General features: G+C 43.7%; 2 protein-coding genes across 2 annotated transcripts; both read right to left on the bottom strand.

The window, feature by feature from the left end:
* Positions 1-9,403: 9,403 nt before the first annotated feature.
* On the bottom strand, positions 9,404-13,952 carry gpr85 (G protein-coupled receptor 85). Its single transcript, XM_042079013.1, has 2 exons — positions 13,832-13,952; positions 9,404-12,509 (listed from the first exon to the last, which is right to left on the bottom strand). Exon 2 carries the CDS (start codon positions 12,362-12,364, stop codon positions 11,234-11,236), a length of 1,131 nt encoding a protein of 376 aa, XP_041934947.1. The 5' UTR covers positions 12,365-12,509; positions 13,832-13,952; the 3' UTR covers positions 9,404-11,233.
* A 741-nt stretch (positions 13,953-14,693) lies between these two features.
* LOC121697480 (small integral membrane protein 30-like) lies at positions 14,694-15,613 on the bottom strand. The gene is made up of 2 exons (XM_042079014.1): positions 15,366-15,613; positions 14,694-15,208 (listed from the first exon to the last, which is right to left on the bottom strand). The coding sequence occupies exon 1, from the start codon at positions 15,569-15,571 to the stop codon at positions 15,383-15,385; it is 189 nt and encodes a 62-aa protein (XP_041934948.1). The 5' UTR covers positions 15,572-15,613; the 3' UTR covers positions 14,694-15,208; positions 15,366-15,382.
* Between the last annotated feature and the right edge of the window lie 7,012 nt (positions 15,614-22,625).

Raw genomic sequence — 22,625 nt, 5'->3', positions numbered from 1 at the left:
CCAAGGTCAAGCAGTCTTATTCATTCATAGTCATATTGTCCTCCTATTGCATATCGCTTCCAGAACATGCCCCTTTGTCCGAAGGATTTGATGTTTACAAATGTACAACACAAGGACACTGTGTCTTATAAATATGTCATCGACCATGAATGCCCGAGGACGTCATGCTCCATAAATACTCCGTAAGGATTTGTTAAAAGCTCTTGCTGATCTCATCGCTATACACTGATGTTATTATGTGCCGCCAATAAGCGGCACATAAGAGTACAGAGTACTAGCTTCTTGCGGTGTGTCTGCATAGGCTGTGTCAAAACACTAACAATACCTCTTTACAAACAAAGTAGACTAAATTAGACCCGCTTTACCTAATATTGACAAAATCGAAGCAAGAACTGGATAAATGGCTCAATATTGTGTGCAGGTGGCTGTCAGGGTGAGTGCATGGGACCATCTACAAAGTGCAAGTGGGATTGTCATTTGTGTTTTAACAATGTTTCACTTCTGGTTTAGGTTACTGATCAAGGTGAACTAATGTGTAACGTCACAGATTGTTTGTCCACTTATTTATACAGGCTATGCTCACCAAACCATCAGTGACACACTCCATACCAGGAAAGTGTCTTTGTGAAACATTGTATAGGTCTCACACACAGTCAGAAGTGCCTTAAGTGACGTTCTTTGACTGAAATATGCTGCATCATTTATCATAAGGAGCATGAATATTGTATATTGTGTATTGTTTTCAGAATGGTTTAGTGTTGGCCCTAGTCACTGTGATTAAATATTATATGCGTGTGATGAAAAATGACGGCTCGGGTAGTTAGCCTCGGGGATGGTGTAGCCTAGCATGATGTGTGTCTCCCCTACAGCAGTGATAAGCAAGCAGCACGTTCTGAATTAGCATTTTCCACCGCAAAGCAAAACAGGTCAGCACACACACACACACACGCACAGAGAGAGAGAGAGAGAGAGAGAGAGAGAATTCGGCTTTGAACTCTTCTTAGCTTTCACACCAATCCCCAATAGACACATACATGCACACACACACACACACACACACACACACACACACCACACACACACACACACACACACGCATACACACGAGTGAGAGAGGGAGATTCCAGAGTTGTCACTAACACGTCCAAATCAAATTCATATTTTGTTGGTGAATTGCAATGATGTGCATGAAGTGCAATGGATACAGGCGTGCAAAACGTGACACGGTCACAGCTAAGTGTGGGATGCTTCACGACACGACACGTCCGATCCACCACCGTGAGCAAGCATCCACGCTGATGCGTCCAGGCATGCATGCACGCACCCGAGATGAACCCACACATGCGCCATGCAGCCAGCTGCACCATTACAACTGCAAACGGGAATCCGTTGCACAACAAAAAACAAAACAAAACCAAAAAATGTATCTCAAAACCGCTGGGACACAGAAAAGGACTCCACATAGCCTTGAGAACTATACAGTTCTTTGTCATCAAATATTACCAACACAAAAAAAAAGTTCTCTCATTAGAGGAACTGTTGCAGTGGGAAGCAGAAAATGTGTAATTCGTTCCACCAGGTTATCGCCTTCATTATAGACCACCAGACGAATCACATCCACACACTTTGATAATAAAACAGCAGTTGCATCAAGGCCAATTAATTTATTGCTCCAAATTTCAGTACAGGATAATCTGAGAAGATACCCCCACGGAGGAAAGCTTGCCATCTGTGTGGGTTTCTGCTGTTTCCCTGCTTTCTTAAATCCGACAGAACAGTACAAACATCCCATGGGTAATCCATAACATCAGAAGGATTACAGTTTTTTTTTTCCGGAGAACTGTATATGCATATGTGCTTCTTGTTATTTTCCACTTTGCCCTTGGGAGGAGAAGGACAAGTGGTTGTGTGTTAATCCTCACTGGGATTTGACTTTTTTTAGGCTCAGAACTACAACCGCTAAAACTACGAAACCAAAGAGTGAATCTCGAAAATACTCAGCAAGATGTTACTGCAGCCTGAGGTGCTTTGCATTATAATCTTTTCCTGACAGCATCCATGCCAGATGTAGAATTGGACTGTCATAAACCTGGAGAGAGAGAGAGAGAGAGTCAGAGAAACGGTGTGGACATTTCTCCCAGAGAACCATTTCATAAATATTAAAGAATCTGTTACATAGGCCTATTCTCACTGAGGAGGTGTGTTCGGATGTTCGTAGTGCATATTGATACAGATGTGTTTGAGTACATATAGCTGGAAAAAATGTAGAGACCACTGCACATTTTTCTGATGTCATCCTACGGTCACTCGGCAACCGTAGGATGACATCAGAAAAATGCGCAGTAGTCTCCTCATTTTCCAGAGTTGTATGTGTTCTCAAATCTACTCAGTCATATGAATATGCCATGTCTTGTGAGTCTCTGGCTCAATGGTGTTTTATGCCCCCAACGTCGTCTTCCAGGCAGTGCTGCCCCCGCTGACTTAAAGGCACCTAATCCTAAACCTAAACCTAACCCCAACCCTAACCCTAACGTTAACCCATGGCTAACCCTAGTGCCTTCGAGGCAGCGCTGCCTTGAAGACAACGTTGGGGGCATAAAAAAACAAGAAACGAGTCTCTGCTCTCTTGGAAAGGTGTACCCTGGGCTAAGGAAGAAACCATTAAATGTTGGAGGAGGTCCAACACACAAGCCGCCTGCATGGAATTTGTTTTGTTTTTTGCAACGTTGCGACTCATGGTATTATTTTGCTGTCTCTAATGTTAAGAGATTCACATTAAAGGAGACTGTTGGGCCATGGATGATATCTACATGGGTCAGTTCATTTTTTAAAAGTATTACCTAATTATCAAGCCATGAAACATATTATTAAATGTTGGGCACAGATTTGTTACATAATGCTTTTAATGGTCATTTTAATGTAATGAATTTAATCATACACTTGTTATAGCATTAGCATTAACCTGTGTGGGTAACCTGCTTCGTAGCTTGGGTGCTAGTCTGCCTGATTGTCCTGAGAAACAGCTGCAGGCTAAGGGATGACAAAGGGACAGCAGTCTAACTACAGAGCATCATGAGGTGACACCACTATAATGGCTCAATCTGTGTCATCGCTGAGGCACAGCCGCTGAGCTAGCCTAGATGTTTTTGTGTGTGTGCGCGCGCATGCTTGTGTGCGTGTGTGTGTGTGTGTGTGTCAGCATTAGCGTAGCCTATGCTAACATGGCTGATGCCACTTAGTGCCAGGTCTGGCTCTGAGAGCTGCTGCTGCTGCCGGTTGCCATTGCCTACGTGACACTCCGGTAAGGCTGAGTCACCACAGAGCTGGCCACCCAAAAACAGAACAGTACAGGGACAGGCTGTGCTTTGAAGACCAGGCCAGAGCACACAAAGAATCAGAAGAGATGGGAGGGGGAGGAGAAGGAGAAGGAAGGCAAAGATGTAACAGTCACATCTTACATTAGAGTCTAGGACCCGGAATATTCCTATGAATATAACATAAGGCAAACATAATGAATTCTATCAAATATGTATGCACAGTCACACACGAAAAAAATGTATCAATACGAGAAAAAATAATCATCAAACCACCAATAAACTTTCTGATATTAGCACTGCAATATTCATGTTGAATATAGCAGTTTTGTAATACTAAATAACAGCACTAAAACCATGGCCTGTGGGCTGGTTACTGTGTGTATATGTAGGCTACCATTCCGTCATCACCCAACTGAAAAAACACAATAAAGAAACTGAATGTAACAAACTCAGAGAAGAGCCTGAACATTAGCATTTTCTGCTTCTGCATGGTTTGCTCACAGCCACATTGATATAAATATGCTATAGTTTCATTTTCCTGCCGACTATGCTGATTTTGGGCGATGGAGACTGGGGAGGATATTGGAGTGTGTGTGGATAGAGTGCATATGTAAGTCTCTTTATGTCAGCATTGTACATCACAGTGGGATTCTCCTCCTCTGTGCACGGGCAAAAAATTCAGAGCGTTTTTTTTTCTCCTTTCTTCTTCCTTTCCTGGTAGCTGGCAAATTTCACACTACAAGGGGAAATGTTAGCAGTGGGATAAGATGGCATCAACACTTTTTCACCTCTGCCATATATATATTGTATATGAAATGTTCAGTAACCTACTGTCAGGAATCCCTCATTCACTTTTCATATGACCTAAATATTCATGTTTACATACGGTTACTAGCTATATTCATGTTTCAAATAAGAAAAAAAACATTGTGCCAGCTCCCCCTGTGCTTTCCTCACACTCTCTCTCTCTCTCTCACTCCAACTCTCTCAGTGAAAGTGAAATTTTACGTCACGAGATTATAATCTGAAGAAAAGCACTCATCATGCTCCCCCAGGTACCATGCACGTAAGGTCAGTCCAGACCATGTGATTAACGATTACGATATCGATCAGCTTTATGACATTGACAATCGTCATCTTCATTTTTGTCGCCCAATCCACTGATTTCCTGAGTGTGTGTGTGTGTGTGTGTGGGACAGCAAGTGGGATTAGCGTGACTGGATGGGAAGCGTATCGCGGTGGTGCTTCTCATTCCGTCTGGGAGAGGGACGGTAATCCCAACGGAACTCGGGATTACGATGCTGCACGCCCCGGGACTGAGCAGGACCCCGTGCCGCCTGGTGTCCTGCGGGTGGGGCCGATTACCACGGGACTTTGTGTGTGTGTGTGTGTGTGTGTGAGTGTGTTGTGTGTGTGTTGTGTGTGTGTCTCGGTGAGCGAGCTGTTTCCTATCTGTCTCTCCCAGGGGGCGGTGCCTGCCGATCTTATCTGTCAGTATCGGTGTGGGCATGAGTGTGTGTGTATGTGTGTGCGTATGTGTGAGTGTGTGTGTGCGTATGGTGTGTGTGTCTCCCCGGGACCTCTGTGTTCTCGCAGTAAGCCTACAGGCCTCAAGCTGGCTGCCTAACAAGGTAAAGGGTAGTCCTGCTGCTGCAAAGCTGAAATATCACACACACACACACACACACACACACACACACACGCACACACACACATGCACGCACTCAAATACATGCACATACAGTACACACGTACACATCCAACCACACGCATAAATATATCATTACTAACATACAGTTACACTCCCAGTTTTGCACATATACACTATTTACTCACACTCACACTGTCCCAAGGGCTCATAGCACATGACCAGACTCTCTTTAATCTAGCCTGAATAGAGGAGGACAGTCCAGCATTGGAACATATTTCAACATCATAGCAGTATTGCCCAATAGGGTGCCATTAGTGTGTGTGTGGGTGTGCAAGGAGAGACAGAGAGAGAGAGATAGAGAGAGAGAGAGAGTGGGCGTCTAGGCATAAGTTTGTGCAAGGGTATGTGGGTGTCGGTGCATAAGCCTTTGTATAAATGCCATCCAAAACGAATCACCATTTCAGATTACAGATCAAGAACATATGATCATTAAAACATCTCGAGAGGGAGATGTGTTTTAGCAAAGATGCTAATAAATGGCTGTACCCTCAAGATAAAGATGCAAGCTATAGATGGACTCCCTCCAGCTGTGCTCACACTGTGCAAGGTAATATATTTAATAGAAGACTTTCCAGAGAACTCTGAAGGAGTATAAAGGGATGAAATACACAAAGAAAGAAACAGGATTTTTCTTTATCTGCATGCAAATCGTTTCAAAAAGCCAAAGAGCAACAACAGCAGCAGAAAGCAGCTACAAAGTGGCCTATCTGCTGTGCGATTAGTATTCAAAAGGCATCCCTGGCAATAATAGGTACCAGCCTGAAGATAAACACAGCAACATTTTGTCCAAGAAAACCTTGGGGGAATGACAATCATCACCTTTTCTTCTGATTGGTTGTTTTGCAGCCCCTACATTTTTGACATTCACCCCCCACCACACACACACACACACACCTCTCTCTCTGTCTTTCTCTCTCTCTGTCTCTCTTTCTCTCTCTCTATTTCTCCCTCTATCTCTCTCCCTGCCTGTCCAAGCCTGTTTGGAGATAGTGTACGGTCCGCTCCGACATTGGGCTTTTCCTGACAGCTTGTCAACAAACAGATTTGAAAGCATCCAGCTCCAGCTGTTTGACTGCCAGCAGAGCCACGGACAGGGTTCAGAGACAGCTGGACGTTTGACGTGCTTGTCGTCAACTGCCCTCCCAACCCCCCCGTGCAACAAATGCACACGTACCAACACACACACACACACACTCACATAGATAGACACACACACACATAAGCACCTACAGATAATAATACAGATGACTATGCACATACACATGAGTGAACACGTGCAAACACACAGACACACAAACAAACACAATGGCATGCACAAACCCATTCTCACTCACACACATACACACACACACACACACACATACACACACACCAGCCCACACATCTGCAGAGTTGTCTTGCAATTCTGCACTATAATGGAGACTGATTGGAAAAGCCATGCATGTGTCACAGAGGTTTGCAGTCTTGAACAGTATCCTGCAGACCGGACACAGCCCATTGATTTTTACACTCCTGGCATTTGCGAGACCATTTAAAACTGTGTTTGTGAGACAGGGAAAAAAACAAGAGTCGTGGTGACAGGAACCAACAGCAGTAGGGTGACAGGAACTAACAACAGTCTGGAGACAGGAACTTCCCAGCTAGCACCACATTCTGGAACTGTTTTGGGCCGGATGTTGTCCAATACTGTGCCTGACATGGGCCAGATCCACAACCATATCAAACCAGATTTTTGGTCTGTGTTATTGTCTACTGGCAGTGCTATCACTGTGCTATTTTTAACCCTCTACTGTAATGCAACAGTATGTAGCCTGCACAGGCTACATAGAAGCACAGAAGGACCAGAGGGAGAATAAGAAACCATGCAGTTAGACCCTTTGCTTCTGTTACACCACCACACCACAACACACACACAACACACACACACAGCACACACACTTGCCACAAAACGTCTATAGCGGTTGTGTCTCCTGGGTGATATTTCAAAGGAAACGGCGATGGGAGCAGGAGCCTCGATTGCGTTGGCCGCTGTGAATTAGCTTAGTGCTAGCCATGTGCTAATGGAGTCGCCCACTCACTTCCCGCTGTTTGTCAGCAGTGTTGAAGCAAAACCGCGCACTACAAGCCCATCTTAACCACGTAGCAACAATTTGTCTGCCATGTTAAGAGTTGCAGCCTCCAAGGCCACTCTGCTGGGTAGGCTGTAAGGTACACAGATGAATGCAGCTGATATCATGGAAAGCCAAATATACTAAAGGACTCAGCAGATGTTTAGTTACAGTAATCATTGCAGTCCCCCTAAAGGCTATATAATACATCAACATTTCCTCACAAACATTATTGATGTCAGAGTGTTAAAAATCTATTGATCGTACAAGTGTTGCGGTGTTGCGGGGACCTGTCTACCCCCATTGCAGTGTGTGTGTGTGTGTGTGTGTGTGTGTGTGTTTATCGGATGCTGGCAGCATCACAGAGAAAAACCCACAAAGAAGAGAACACACGGCATGCTGGGAGAAGCTGATCAGAGGCAACAGATGGCGTTTCCTCGCCCGTGATGACATCATCGGCCACAGATGAGGGGTTATCACCCTCTCTCTCTCTCTCTCTCTCTCCCACCCTCCCTCTGTCTTTCTCTCTATCTCTCTCTCCACTCACACGCCATTTGGCACTGGTCAGTGTTTCCGTTCATGCCTCTGGCATGGAGCCAGCAGAGGAAGGGGGAAAGGGGGTGGAAAAGAAAGAAAAAGAAAAAAAAGGAGAGATCTCACACTTCTAGGATCATCTGCCCACCACCACCACCACCACCACCACCCCATCACCCATCCACCATTTGTAGTTTAATCCCTCTGAGGCTGAATCAAACGACAACCACTAAGGAGCCAGTTAGCTGTCATGACTCTTCGACTGAGGCAGCAGCATCAGCACCAAGCATCCAACCATACAGGCCCACATGTGGCCTAAGAGCTGTTTCTGTCCCATCCAAAACACAATGGCATGAGATTCATCTCCATATACCTCCCCTTACAACTGATAGACAGATCAATAGATTGAAAAGAAACACTGGAGGATAGTTTGACATATAGATAGATAGGTAGATAGATAGGTAGGTAGATACAGTAGATAGATAGATAGATAGATAGATAGATAGATAGATAGATAGATAGATAGATCTCAGTCATGAAAAGGCCTACAGTCATGAACCACTTCCCCAAACCTATGCACAATGCCTCAAGCATAGCACAGGGAACAATGTATGTTGAAATACCCATGAAGAAGGATATCACATGGATAAGGCAGATGAAGGACAGGTTATAGTGCACCCCACTCCACACACATACACACACACACCACCACCACCACCACTAATCAAGCTATTTTCAACCTCTTCTGAAAAGCAAGGTTCACATTGCAGGGTTTCATCAACAAATCAACAATCTGCCATTGTTTGAGATAGTGAACAAAAACAGAAGAGAAGAGAAAGGAAAGGAAACACACACACACACACACACACACACACACACTAACACACACACACACACACTAACACATGCACACACACACATACCCGAAACTAGGTCTGATGCCATTTTTGGCATGATCTATTTCCGACAGCCTCCGATTATGAACATAAAATAGACTGTAATGATGTCCTCCTGAGCTGAGTATCACATGCAAATAGAAACAGACTGCGAGTGCAGATGCTGTGGAATGAGAAGAGGTTTTTTCTGTGTCGTTGTTGCCGTTAGTTTTTGCCATTAATGACACTGTTCCAAAGAAAACAGTAATTGTCTGTCTCGCAGCATTTAGCCCCCCCCCCAACGAGAAATATTTTTTTTAAAGTCACCATTTGGCGAGCACAAGAGCCATGTTGTTTACAAACAAGCTGCTCATGATGGCAGCCATTTTTTTTCTCCCACACGCTCTCTCTCTCTCTTTCTGTGAAGTCTGCAATAATGACAATGTGAGCGATAATCATTTTGTGGATAAAATGATGCAATCGATGTCAACACAGAAAATAGGCTGTTGTCAAGCAGCTCATGTACCAACACAAAAAAGCAAGGACAGGTCTATCAAACTAATTCTCAGGCACAACATTGGATGGGGATGTTGCCATGATTTGCCTAGAGTTAGTTTCTTGAAAACATTTTTCACACTGTGCAATACCTAGTCAACACACAGGCCCTTTTGAGTGTTCTAACAGTATTCTTCTTATGTACTGCTTGGCCAAACTATCACTCTCACTGTATGGCCAATTGGCTAACGAATCATCAGATACAAATCAAAACATTTACTTGAACAGTTGTGCATCCAAAATTAGATACAAGCAAGAGCAGCCAATTTAATGTTTGTTGTTGAGGAGGGGGAAAAAACAGGCTTGCAAAATGTAAAATTTTATTTTTTTTTTTCCAAAAACGTAAGCAACAGATTACACTGATAACTTTCAGCAAATGCAATCCTAACTGAAACAGTACTCACGTCCGGGACTTCAAAATAAAAGACTCACAAACTTACACACTATCTACCTATAATATACAAAAAGAATACAGAATAAATATTAAAATGGCCACAAGAGAAAAAAGTAAGTTGTTCAAAACAATCAGTAGAGAGCAAATGTAAGGAAAGTAGAAACAAGACGCTGTGCCTTAAATACAGATTTTTTTTCTTTTACATTTTTTACAAATTGTGCAAGATCTCATACTAAGGCTCTGGTCTTGACGTGACAGCTGTCTGACTTAAGGACAAACATACACACACACACACACACACACGCACACACACACACAGACACACACACACACACACACAAACACATGCTTTCCAGTGCTTAAAGCACTCGTGGGGGTGGACCAAACCTTTTTTTCCAGAATTGAACAAAAACAATGGGATCATTTATGGCCTGTGATGATGTTCATGAGTGTGGGTTATCTTTTCTAAATGACCATGCACTTCACATATACATGAGGAGACAGAAAAGAAGAAATTCTCCATGTCAGGATCTCTTGAGGAGCGAAATGTGTCAACCTGCCGACAGCGAAAAACAGAATGATCATCATAACCGTTAAGGCAAAAACACCTGGAGTGGCAGCGGAGGAGACTGTGGCATTACGTCAGTGGTCAGGTAACATGGACATGACACATTTAACTAGTTTTTCCACTGTCTGTTGTAGCACAAGGTTTTCAAGAATTAAGCTTTTTTTTTAATCCAAACATCATTATCCTTTTTAGTCAGATAGAAAATGTCATAAGAAAAAAATGAACGATGCCAGACAATAGGGACATACTGAATGAGTCATTGAACAACAATTAGTTAAGTTGCAACTTCAAAAAAACTCACACATCATTTTTTTTTTCTGAACCCCCGCTGACAAAAAAATTAAATAGATATCACTTACATTTACTGTAAATCAATTTTTATCCTCTTGTGAAGGTGTATTCCAACTGTATCTGAACCCAAAGTGTTCTGTTTTGCAGTACTTTACAGTGAATGAGATGTCTGATGCAAATTAAAGCATTCATATTCTTAGTCTGGGAGGAAAAAAAACAAGAACAAGTTGTCCTTTGCAATGCATCTGAGCATAAAGCATCTTAATTTCTTCTCTTTAGTGCAACTTTGAAAAAAAAATCAATTCCACTGATTCCTAAAATTAAATCTCAAGTTGTCAGTTGAAAAAAAAAAATATCCATAGCAAGGTTGCCAGTCCTTGGTTGATGTTCCATTTCTCTTAGTTTTCTTTTTTCCTTTCATTCTTTTTTGCGTGTTTGCTTCAAAATGGCCTTCAAACAGCAGTTGTTTACTAGAACATAAACCTGGGAGGACTTCTCAGAATCCTGCTTTTCTTATTCCCTTCAAACTCCATGTTTGATGTTCAGTCATTTGGAGAAGCCTTTGATTGACAGTTTTTTCCCTCTGTCACGGTAACAAGGACAAGAAAGAGGAGGAGGTTTTGGGTGAAGGAGGAAGGGAAGAAGAGAAGGCAGAGAGGAAGGGAAGGGAAGAAGGGAAGGAGAGAGGAAGAGAAGAGCTGTACAATGAGACAAATCCCCGAGAATCAAGTCGGGATCAAAAAGGAGACAATAAAAGAGGGAATAAATGGTAAAGGAGGAGAAGTAGTAGAATACGAAGAAGTAGGGGGAGGGGGGGAGGGAGAAAGGGGGAAAAAAACAATCCCACACAACAACATCCAACATCAACCCCCCAAAGCCTTCATATAACACAATAGGGTTCCCTAGGTAACCTGGATTTTCTGCAGTAGAGCAAGGTGGTGCTGAAACAGCGCCGGAGCTCCCTGTTGGAGAAAATGCAGATGAAGGGGTTGACCCCTGCCTGGGCGAAACTCATCCAGACGGCGGCAGTCAGGTAGCCGGCGGGCACCACCGGTCCGCCAGCGAAAACCCGCCAGTAGCAGGCCACCAGGTAGGGCCCCCAGAGCGCCAGGAAGAAGAACGTCATGATGTAGAACATCCGGCTGATCCGCTTCTCCGTCTTGAACTCGTCCAGCACCAGGAGCCGGCGCCGGCCTGCCGCGTTGCTGTTCTGGCGGATCCCGAGCAGAGTGGGTGGGGTGGGTCCGCGCCCGAAGCCGGCCAGCCAGTTGGCGGCCGCCTGGCCGCTGGCGCCGGGGCCGTGGAAGGTCCAGTTCTGGCTGACGGCGGGCACAAACTGGACGGGCTTCATCTTCCGGCGGTCGTGCACGAAGAAGATGAGCTTGAGGTAGACCAGCTGCGTGGCGAGCAGGATGAGGGCCAGCAGGAGCATGAATCCCAGCGAGTCGTTGGCGCGGAACGAGCGGTGCTGGAACGTGCACTGGTCCTCCTCGCGGATGAACGAGTACGTCCCCACGTCCAGCACCGGCGGGAAGGCCATGGCCACCGACAGCGTCCAGACCATGCAGATGACGGCCAGGCACGTCCAGAAGGTAAGCCGCTTGGTGTAAAAGCGGTGGTGAGCAATGGCCAGGTAGCGCGTGACGCTCACACAGAACAGCATGAAGGCCGTGTGGAAGCACGAGAGCACGCCCAGGAAGGCGATCACTTTGCAGGTGAGCGTGCCGTACGTCCAGGCCGAGCCATTCTTGACCGAGGTGAACACAAAGGGGAAGCAGATTGCTGAGCGCAGGATGTCCGAGGCGCACAGGTCCAGCAGGAAGTAGTAGGGCGCCCGGTGCAGGCTCTTGTCTTTGACAAGCAGGATGGAGATGAGCAGGTTTCCCACGACGCCGACGCCAATGATGAACCCCAGGGAGGTCAGTTTGAGGAATGTGGCGAGAGGAGAGACATTCTGCAAGATGTTGTGGTCCCCTGCATGGCTATAGTTCGCCATAGATGGAGGGATCATAAAGATGACTATGGAGCTTCAGCTGTGTTTCATGATCTGAAAGCGTGGAGGAGCGATATATCCATTTGGTGTGCTTTGAAGCAGATTCCACGCGTGTTGGCAGCCTTGGTTCTAAGGCATCCTTTGTTCTTTTGTCTCATCACACCTAAAGAAAGAAGAGAGAAGAAAAAAGTCCTGAAAATGTGATCCACCCATCAAAATTGACTCTCAACAAGAAAAAAACGCCAGTGCTGGATTTTCTATGCGTTTCTACCCGTTAGCCTATATTCCAGGTGTGGACAAGTTGCATAAGAGCCGTGCGTCTGTGTTCTTTTGTGTCTTCTGTTTTCCTTTCCCGTTTAAAATGCACATTGCAATTCTAATGGTATTCAGTGCTCGCCGTGATCTCGCTGGCGTCATGCATGTATATATCTCGATAAAACACCACCATTAAACCTTGCTACAATAATCAACTAATGAATATGGAGTGCCCTCAAAAACCGAACGAATATCGCCGACAGAATGACACCACTTATCAAAGAGGAAGAACATTATATAGAGAGAAGCGTCGAATAATTGTTCAATGTTGTAGCCTATTTTATGGACAGTCAAAACATGCTTGGCAAACAAAGGGCTTTTAAATCGGAGGTTTTGTTTAGTCGCTACAGCATAAAGCCTGTGAAACATTTATAGAAATGCAGCAGGAAAGCTGTTGATCACACCCATATACCCCGCAGAATTGATGTAGGCTATCTTAGCGGGAGAAGCCCCGTATCAAGTCACCCAGCCCCGGTATTGTGTGGGGGGGGGAAGCGGAGGGCGCACATACAATTATGCATTCGTGTTTCAGACAGATCGACTGTTGCTTGAAATTACTGGGTTCACACAAAAAAGCCATTCTTTTGATTAGGGTGTTCACTGAACTGAACATTAATCAACAGCCTCTGGAGCATATGTCGCGCGTAGACAACAAACGGGAAATCCACAAAATGAAATTTGACATTTACATTTTGTTGAAAATATTTTAAGATATGATCATTATTAAAATAGAGATATAATGCAGAGAGCTACGAATGACCAAACAACCTAAGAAAATGCCTTCCAAGACGAACAATGAGATTCTATGACATTGCAAATGCACAGAGAGCGTTCTGTCAGCTGTAATTATAAATAAAATGTTTGCGTCGCAGGGTTTTCGGCATATCAAACAGTAGACTCCATATACATGTTTGAACATATTCTGACGTTTAGGCTAAACATAATTACTCAGTTAGAGCGCAGCGAAATCGTCGACGTTTCGCCCAATGCAAGACAAAGATATTTTTCGTTGCATTTCTGACAGTACATCGCTAGACTGACTGTAGCCAAACCGCACATCCATTAGGCAAAGCAATTTCTAAGTAACCGCTTCGAATTGACTGCGATTCGACCCACACGCAAATGCCAATTAAACAAAGACGGCAACGAATGTATCAATTAAAACCATACCTGTTGATATTCCTCTTTGTCTCCCTGAAGGTTATTTACATTGTAGGAGTCACTTTGCTGTAAAAAACCTTGGTTTTGTTGCCTGCCCTTTTCCCACTGTGAATATACAGTAAACGGCCAGATCGGAGCATGCGCACTGATCCTATTTGTGATCCAAGCCGAACCGCGGCTGGTCTCTTGTTGCAGTAGCACACAGTCTACGCCGGCAGCATCTGCTCTCCGGGAGACCATCACAAGCGTTAACATTTCCTATATCACTCAAATAGTCAGATAGTGATAAAGACTCGATCATCCTGGTAGCGGGTACAGCCTTGTTTCCAGATGATTTGGTTCTGAGGAGGACGTGGGTTCTTATACTGCACTCTTTGTATGTGGCTGCGTCCTTAGTCATGATATGAAGCCTGACGTGTTTTTTTTTGTTCTTATGAAGGGAAATGGGAAATAGGGAACATTTAGGGACTTATGGGACCTGACGCTTGTGGCTCTTTAAAAAAACGAAAACAGTCACGAAACTGTTAAGTAAAGAAAGCAATTCAGCTAGGGATAGTCTTTTTTGGCATGCATAATTGACGCACACTTCACGGAGAAGTGGGCATTGCACTGCGCGTCGCGAACAGTAGCTTTTCTATCCACATACTCCGTGTTAAAACCAATCAAAGCGTGAGAATTATAAGATGTGCGGGAATTAAGAAGCGAAGTCTCTCTCCCTCACGCGTTATCAGATATTCAGTTAGCACACGTGGGCCTGGAAAAAATATATGTAACTTGGTTCATTTGTTCTTTTGATGCATGTAAACATATGTGAAGGCCTTTCTCTGATAGATATGTGTGCATATGATTATGATAGTCATTGTGCACAAAATGACAGCAGTTGTACAATTTTATTACAGAAATACAGTAGCACACATTATTCACTCAACAATTACGCACAGCTCGTTCTGTAAGAGCAAGATTTTGCATAGAAAAGCAACCCTGTCAGAGACAAAAAGTTTAAGGTGCCAGGCACAAAAATTTAAGTCTGAAACATGACCTATATTACAGGGTTGTGATGTGACTATCTGAACACAAATGTGAGACAAGCGTACAGCGAGGCAAAGGGTTACACTTTGGTCCGTCAACATGAATTGAGCATAGCTAGGCCTATTCGTGATTCTTCAGTCCACTGCCGAAGCTTTACAGCCAGTTCACGTGTTGTAGTTTACAGTGGATGTGGACAGTATGACCATCGTCACAGTTCAATTTGTGCTAGGTTCGGGGCAGGTAACAATAGGTTTTCAAAAGTGTTCGGTTCTCCTTTTCCCTCTCCATTGTGGATGATGGTGCGGTCTCCTTTTCTGAACGTTCTGTTGCAGTCCAGTGGTCCATGTTCCTTGTACCCTTCATCGTCGTCGGGGTAAAAAGAAAGCACAGCGGAGAAGCAAGAAACGTTTGAGATTCACTTAGTAGAAAAGTCACCGTATCGCTCTCATGTAGGCTAATCTGAAGCGAGGACAGTAATAGTATATTTCCGGGTACATGGCCTGTTGCAACTCACAGCACAGCTGGGTGAATTCAAAACTGTCCATTTCTTTTCCGCGCATACCACCCCAAGCAGGCACAGAAGCCTACCACAGTAATGGTCATTCCGAGTAGCAGCGCCACTGCATCGCCACCGTCAATTGCTGCAGCCGACGGTATTATTGCCATAAATACAAGTAACGAGTACATAGCTACAGCAAAGGACTCCAACGTGGGAGCCATGTTGTCGGCAGAATCAGTCAGATGGTTGGTGACGGCGAGTCAGATGATGCAGTACAACTTCCTTATTTGTGCTCAACCAATGGCATCGCTCATCTCGCCGCGCTGTCGCTGAGGCTGTCTTTTCCATGGTCTTTTCACCCGCAAACAAGTGTCATCCTCATACGACCACAGTGAATCGTCAGTGGTTGCAAGACAAAACACTGATAACGTATCGCTGTTGTTCCTAACCAAGCTGACAAACTCATTACAAAAATAATTGAATAACCTTCACAAATTTACTATAGAATGATGCATGGAATATAAATATCCTTTATGGTAGGTTTCGTAAAAGCAACTAGGAGATATCATGCACTTCTTGCTTCTCTGTTGTGATAAATTGAGTTTGATGGAGAAGATTGGGAACAGGGTAATTAGTAGCCTAGTTAGGAGCCTGACCTCACCACGTGTGACAGATTTTCCCCCGTTTTTCTCTGTCCTGGAAAATCCCACCTCACCTCACGTCCCCCCGATCTACAGGCTCACATTACTTTTCAAATGGGTGATTTGTTCTTCCATAAACTATGTCAGTACAATCTCTGAAAAATTATAAGTGACTAGGATTGTGGTCATTTACCAGATAAAAATATTTATAAACGTTCACAATATAATAGTTTACCTACTTGTCATAATGTCATGATGTTTAGACACTTTGAAAAGAGCACATGCAGGAATAATTTTGCTCATGCTGTCCTGGTTTTACATCAGACTGCAGGTCAGTAAAATACTGTAATACAACATGAGACATATAGAATTACCTATGCACCTGCCACTAGTCACTTGTCCCTGACATAATCCCAGGTTTGGTTCTGCATGTATCAGCCTAAATAGAGTCTTCCTCGACGACCTTGTGTTAAGAATCCTTTAATCCTCTGCCACCCCTTAGGTTTTTCTGACACTGTAATTGCGGAGTAAATTGCACATCCAGATCCAGCATTAGCCGCCCACTGTTCGGCCATCGCGAGCCCATTTTACAGAGCGCTCAGAACTGGAAGCCAAGCATGTTCGGTGTGTTGCTGACCGCGGTGCAGCTGTGTGAGAGCCTCACCTCAGTCCACCTCGGCCTGCGCCATGGATTAATGGACATATGGCGGGGCAGGGGTTCCTCCATCTCTGTCAGTGACTCACCTGTCCTGCCTTGCATGATGTGATGTGGCTCAGTTCTAATTTAATTAGAAAGGGGCCAGCCAAAATCAAAATACAAGAAAAAAAGAGGAAAAAAAGGTTGACCTTACAAGATGGCTGCAGGGATGTTTGACCTCTTCTCTGCACTGCTATGTTCTGTTCTCTCTCTCTTTCTCTTTCTCTCTCTCGCTCTCTCTCTCTCTCTGGCAGATCAGATCAGCTGGACAACCAAAGGCTGGTGTTTGTTGAGGGTGAGCCATTTTTGAATGCCATGCATGCTGAGATTGTGTGTGTGTGTGTGTGTGTGTGTGTGTGTGTGTGTGTGTGTGTGTGTGTGTATGGTTGCTCACTGTTCAGGGGAACCCAACAACAGCCAGATGTTATTGTGTCCGAGTGTGTCTGTTTATGGGTTTGGGCATATCAAAGTTATGCAAGGTGAGACGTATGTAGTTTGTGTGTAATATGTGTGTATATGGTAAGTCAAGTGCCAATAGTGATTTTGCTGATATGAAGGAAAAGGGAAATTTGTGTATGCTTACAGTATATCAATCTGTGTGTTGTTTTCCATTTGCAGATAGGTCCTTACACAGGTTTTGATAGCTGAATAAGTGACTTTCCTTTCAATCAGACAGGTAAATTAACCATGCATGCCATATATTAACTTTGTATACTGTATATTAATACACCATTTCATAATCATTTCAATGAATGTTCCATGTACTTTCCTTCTGTTCCTGGATATACTTACTAGGTTAAATTATCACTGCTTTGTGAACAGAACCAAACAATACTCTCTCAGTCACCACCATCTGACTATCTCAGGCACCCAATTATCACTACCCAGTGTACTGACAGTCTCTCCCACCTTGGCTAAATAGGACAAAAAAAACAGCCTTTCGGAGGATTAATTATACACTGAAATTGGATTCTCGGAAAGAGAGAGGGGGAGCGAGTGGGAGAGAAAAGGGAAGTGTGAGAGAGAGAAAGAGAAAACTAGTGAGTGAGACAGAGAGAGAGAGAGAGAGAGAGAGAGAGAGACTCATAAAGGCGATTGCTGCTTTTGTAGATAGTTCTCTGAACATGCATAATGAATCCCTGTGTAGGGGGTCAAGACAAATGGCTGGTCCTGTGGCTTTTCAACTAATGTTCTGGGTGGTAAATACTTAACAGATCTGAATCACTGTCAGGGGGAGAAGGGCACCCGGTCATTCAGCAGCCATGGGGGACAGTAGGAGACTGGGATGAATGAATGAATGAATGAATGAAAGAATATTTTTTCTTTGAAACCTCTTGAAGGTGTGTGGTGTTGGATGGACTGGTGTGTGTGTGTGTGTGTGTGTAGGGGTTTGTGTTTTTTGTGTGTAGATGTCTATAGCCTTTTATAGACATGAAGTGGACTCCTGACATGATCCGGGCATCAAATGGGTGCATGCGACCACTATGTCCAAATTATTTTACCTCAAATTACAGTACTAGTGGGCTGGTGGTCTGACACCACCAGTGGGGGCGGGGCGATGACGTTCGGTGTAAAACTGATGGTGTATTGGGTTAACTGTAGCCTGTACATTTATGACATCATCATAATCAAGTTCATCATTAGTTCTCATTCATGATAGACCAGCAATTAAGGTAAGTTCCATGGTTTCATGAGCCAGGATAAGGAGCATCTTGCTCCATTATTGACTTCTGAATGACAGGTGAAGATATGATGAGTGAAACAGAAATATATATAGCTTAATCTATTGATAGAATCACATGTGAACAACATGCTAAGTTAGCCCATTCACATACACAGGGTTTAGGCTACCACTTAGATGAGAATGGTAACTTAGGTGCTAAACTATACTATAGCCTATGTGAAAAAGAAGACAGTCTTAAAAGGACAGCTTTCGATTCCCAAGAGGGAAAATAAAATACGTTTTCAGAACTTTTCATTTCAATGATCTGGACTTGCCATATATGACCATTATTAATCATCATTATTGATTGATAGCCTATATTGAGCAGCATCCCCCGACAATATATTGAGCGTCAACCCTGACTCCTCCTTTCACTTAAACCACCCAGAACATTTAGTCCAGGTATGAATAACTCCCACCTGTGTAATGTCCGTTTGCAATTCCACACTTGAGTCTGTTTGAGATCTAGACGTAATTGCATGGACATATGTCCTGAGGACATGTCTGAAAACAGCTTATGTGATGTATTGTGTGTGTGTGTGTGTGTGTGTGTGTGTGTGTGTGTGCGTGTGTGTGTGTGTGTGTGTTTGTGTGTGTGTGTGTGTGTGAGAGAGAGAGAGAGAGAGAGAGAGAGAGAGAGAGAGAGAGAGAGACTGTGCTCTGATTCCTGGTACTGGATAATCAAACACACAGGTATGAATGCATTGGCTCTGGATACACTCACCGGATTTTGCCACAGGTGGCCGACAAAAGTGCAGGATCAATCCGAAACAGCCTGATCATGTTGTTCTTTTTATCTTTTCTTCTCCAAGGGGCATTGTCTCTCGCTCCATGTAGAACTACACTGACCATTTCTCTCCCAATTTGCAGTGGTGTCAACTCTTAATGGAATTTATGATCAATGGTTTAGAGCTCAGGACACTTTATTTTCTTGTTTTGTTTGGGTTCTCTGATAGTGCTCTTTTGTCTTAACAGAGATAAATTGTGTGGCTGCAGTTAGATACCAATTTTTCTCCCTCACTCTGAAATCCTCTCTGTTTCTTTTAGCTTTTTTTCTCTCCAGCAAGGGGAGGTTCTGTCCTCGGAGACTGTTGCAGGCAGTTTGTATGCAGTCCGCATGCCTCCAGCAATGCACCGTAATTCATTTTGATTGTGTGTATGTTTGTGTGTGCATTTGTGTGTGTATATGTCTGAATTAGTTCTGTCTGTATGTGTGTGTATGTGTGTGTGTGATAGAGAGAGAGAGAGAGAGAGAGAGAGAGAGAGAGAGAGAGAGAGAGAGAGAGAGAGAGTGTGTGTGTGTGTGTGAATGTTGTATACATCTAAATGTATTGTGGCTGTATGTGTGCACTTGTGTGTTGTTCAGTGACGATAGAGGGGGTAATCAGAAATCACACAGCTGTTGATACTACCATGCTATCTGCATGCATATGCCTATCTCCTTCTGTATCACCAATGGCAATGCTTTCCACAAGTACACACTCACACACACACACATATACTAGTACACACACATGCTCTCTCTCTCTCTCTCACACGCACACACACACACACACACACACACACACACATGCTCACACACATACACACACATACACACAGACACCAATCACACACACACACACACACACACACACCTCATCCACTTACTTCTCTCTTCACCCTGCCTGATGATGCCACCATTCAGCCCTGTCAGTCACTCAATCAGCCCTCCAGATCGGCTCCTCCTCCGAGGGGAATTTAATCTTAGGCCAGAACAGCTTTGGGTGCAGATAATCCTGATTGCTTGGGAATATATATATATATATATATATCTCACACATCGTTTCTGATGAGAGCAAAAAAAAAAAAGACAAAAAACATCTTTCTAGTATTTGACTAATTTGACAGATTAGAAGCATCATGATGTTGCAGCCTTATTGGTCTTCTGTAGATGTGTGGCCTTTTGCAAGACAGGCCATGCAGTGTGTGTGAGACAGAGACAGAGGAGTTGTGCTAGAATCCTGATCATTCAGAGGCCTTTGGAGAAGGCTGTCTATTCTATCCAGCCCTGCTTTTAGAGTGATGTCTAGAGGGAAGTGTGTGTAAAATAATTCAGTGGAAATGCATGGATTCCAGTTGCTGCTACTGGAAGAAACTGGAATCCATGCATTTCCACTGAATTATTTTTGGAATCTGATCCCTTATCATACCTGTTCATTCTTACTCGTTGCTCGACTTATCGTGACTAAATTCAAGATGGCTGCAAACGCTAAACTTCGTGAAGATACTGTCTGTATGAATCGTCTTGTAAGTAAACTACCAGTGCTTTTTCAAAGTTCTCAATGTCTCGTTTTAAATGTCAGGGCCCTCGGAAGTCTACCAATGAAGTGTGGAGATACATTGAGCCTCGTAAATGGGTAAAACAGTGATTTATTTGCATGGCTAGCCCGATGCCGAAGCACCACTATTGAAAAAGCTGTTGGTAGCATCGGCTAACTAGCGCCAGATTTTGGAGTGCAGGGGACAAGATGAGATGGGCTATGAGACATACGTTCACACTCGGTATCATGTTTCAATACACTTTAGGTCAATATCACACCGGAATTCTCCTTTAAGAGTCCACTCCTGTCAAATGCCCATTCAGTTGAATAGTTCCAGACCATAACAGACATACTGAATAGTGCATAGTGAAGTTAGGAAGCCAGAGCTGCCATAACCCTTTTCAACAGAGTTATGCTACTCAGAGTTTGGGTCCCAGTTTTGAAAAGATGAATGAAACATCTGACAGAAGAATGAACAGTGACAGATTTTACGTAAGTAGAAAAAACACAGGAATGACCTACAGTCTATCATCCATCAGTGATGTACCAATGTTTTTTCCGAAAAGTCCGATAGGAGAATTCCGGCAAGTTTTCCCATAGATCCTCGTTTCTCGAGGTCACCGAGTGCTACTGTCGGTATGAAAAAAAAAAACGAAAACAATCGGATTTACCAAGTTGCTAGCTGCTATCAGGCAGCTACAGCGCTACACTCTGGGGGCATGTCCATGAGCCCCCATGTAAATGCCCACAGAGTGTAGCGCTGTAGCTGCCTGGCTGCGTTAGCTGCTGGTTGTAGCAACTCGAGCTAGGTAAAACCGATTGTTTTTTTGTTTGTTTTTTTGTGCTGACAGTACTCGTGACCTCGAGAAACAGAGATCTATGTGAAAACTCACTGATTTCTCCTTTAATACTTGTATGGTACAGTATGTGGCTTAAAGCTGTTCTATGTAATGTGGTTGATTCTCATGATTGTGTTAAAACTGTGCTGTGTTTTCTGACCTTCCCCCTGTGTTTACTTGTTGCTGTGCTGACTCACCCCCCTCTCTCTCTCTCTCTCTCTCTCTCTCTTCTCTCTGTCTTTCTCTTCTTGTCACACCATCACTTCTATTATTTGTAGATTTTTAAAACAAAATGTGTCATTTGGATGTATTTGATCACCTGTCCACTTGTAGAAGTCGAGAGATATGGAACAGTTTTTTAAACATCAGGATAAGAGTCATTTGAGTCATTTGGGCCACAGAAAGGGTAACGTGTAAGTGGTTGCTGTTTCCATGGTAACATCAAATGTAGCTGCTCTCTCTCTCTCTCTCACACACACACACACACACACATAGACACTCTCAGACACACACACACATACACACACACACACATACTCTCTCTGTCTCTCTCCGGCTCTCTCAACCAGTATTTTTTTAGCACCTGAAGTTCAAAATGAGGGCAGCAATAATCAGAAGCATAGCATGAGAGACAAGCTATCATTGAAATTGTCATAGTGATAAGAACAATTATTTAATGGGTTGGGCTTTGCAGTCACATCAAATGGAAGCACTAAGATATGTTACACCTCACCCAGACAGATGAAACAGAATTCAAATGGACGTGTCAATCTCACTCCTTTCTCTCTCAATTGCCTTTCAATTCAATTTCAATTTATGGGCATGACTGTACTTACAGTGCTGTCAAAGCAAGATCTCTCATAGGTGCACAGGAAGTCAACATGACAATATAAGTGAGCATATTAAAAAAGTAGAGACAGTAAAGTGAGTATAACTGATAAAAAAAAGCTAATGACGTGGGATACAGGCGTCAATTCTGTCTCTCTCTATTCCACCTAGACTTAGAAACACACACAAACAAAATAGACACATAAACACACACACACACCGATACACGTATGCAGTCCATAAA

This window comes from Alosa sapidissima, chromosome 22 (assembly GCF_018492685.1).
Source record: "Alosa sapidissima isolate fAloSap1 chromosome 22, fAloSap1.pri, whole genome shotgun sequence".
Classification (NCBI taxonomy): Eukaryota; Metazoa; Chordata; class Actinopteri; order Clupeiformes; family Clupeidae; genus Alosa; species Alosa sapidissima.
The sequence above is the reverse complement of the archived record's forward strand: the minus strand, read 5'-3'. Positions and strand labels throughout refer to the sequence as shown.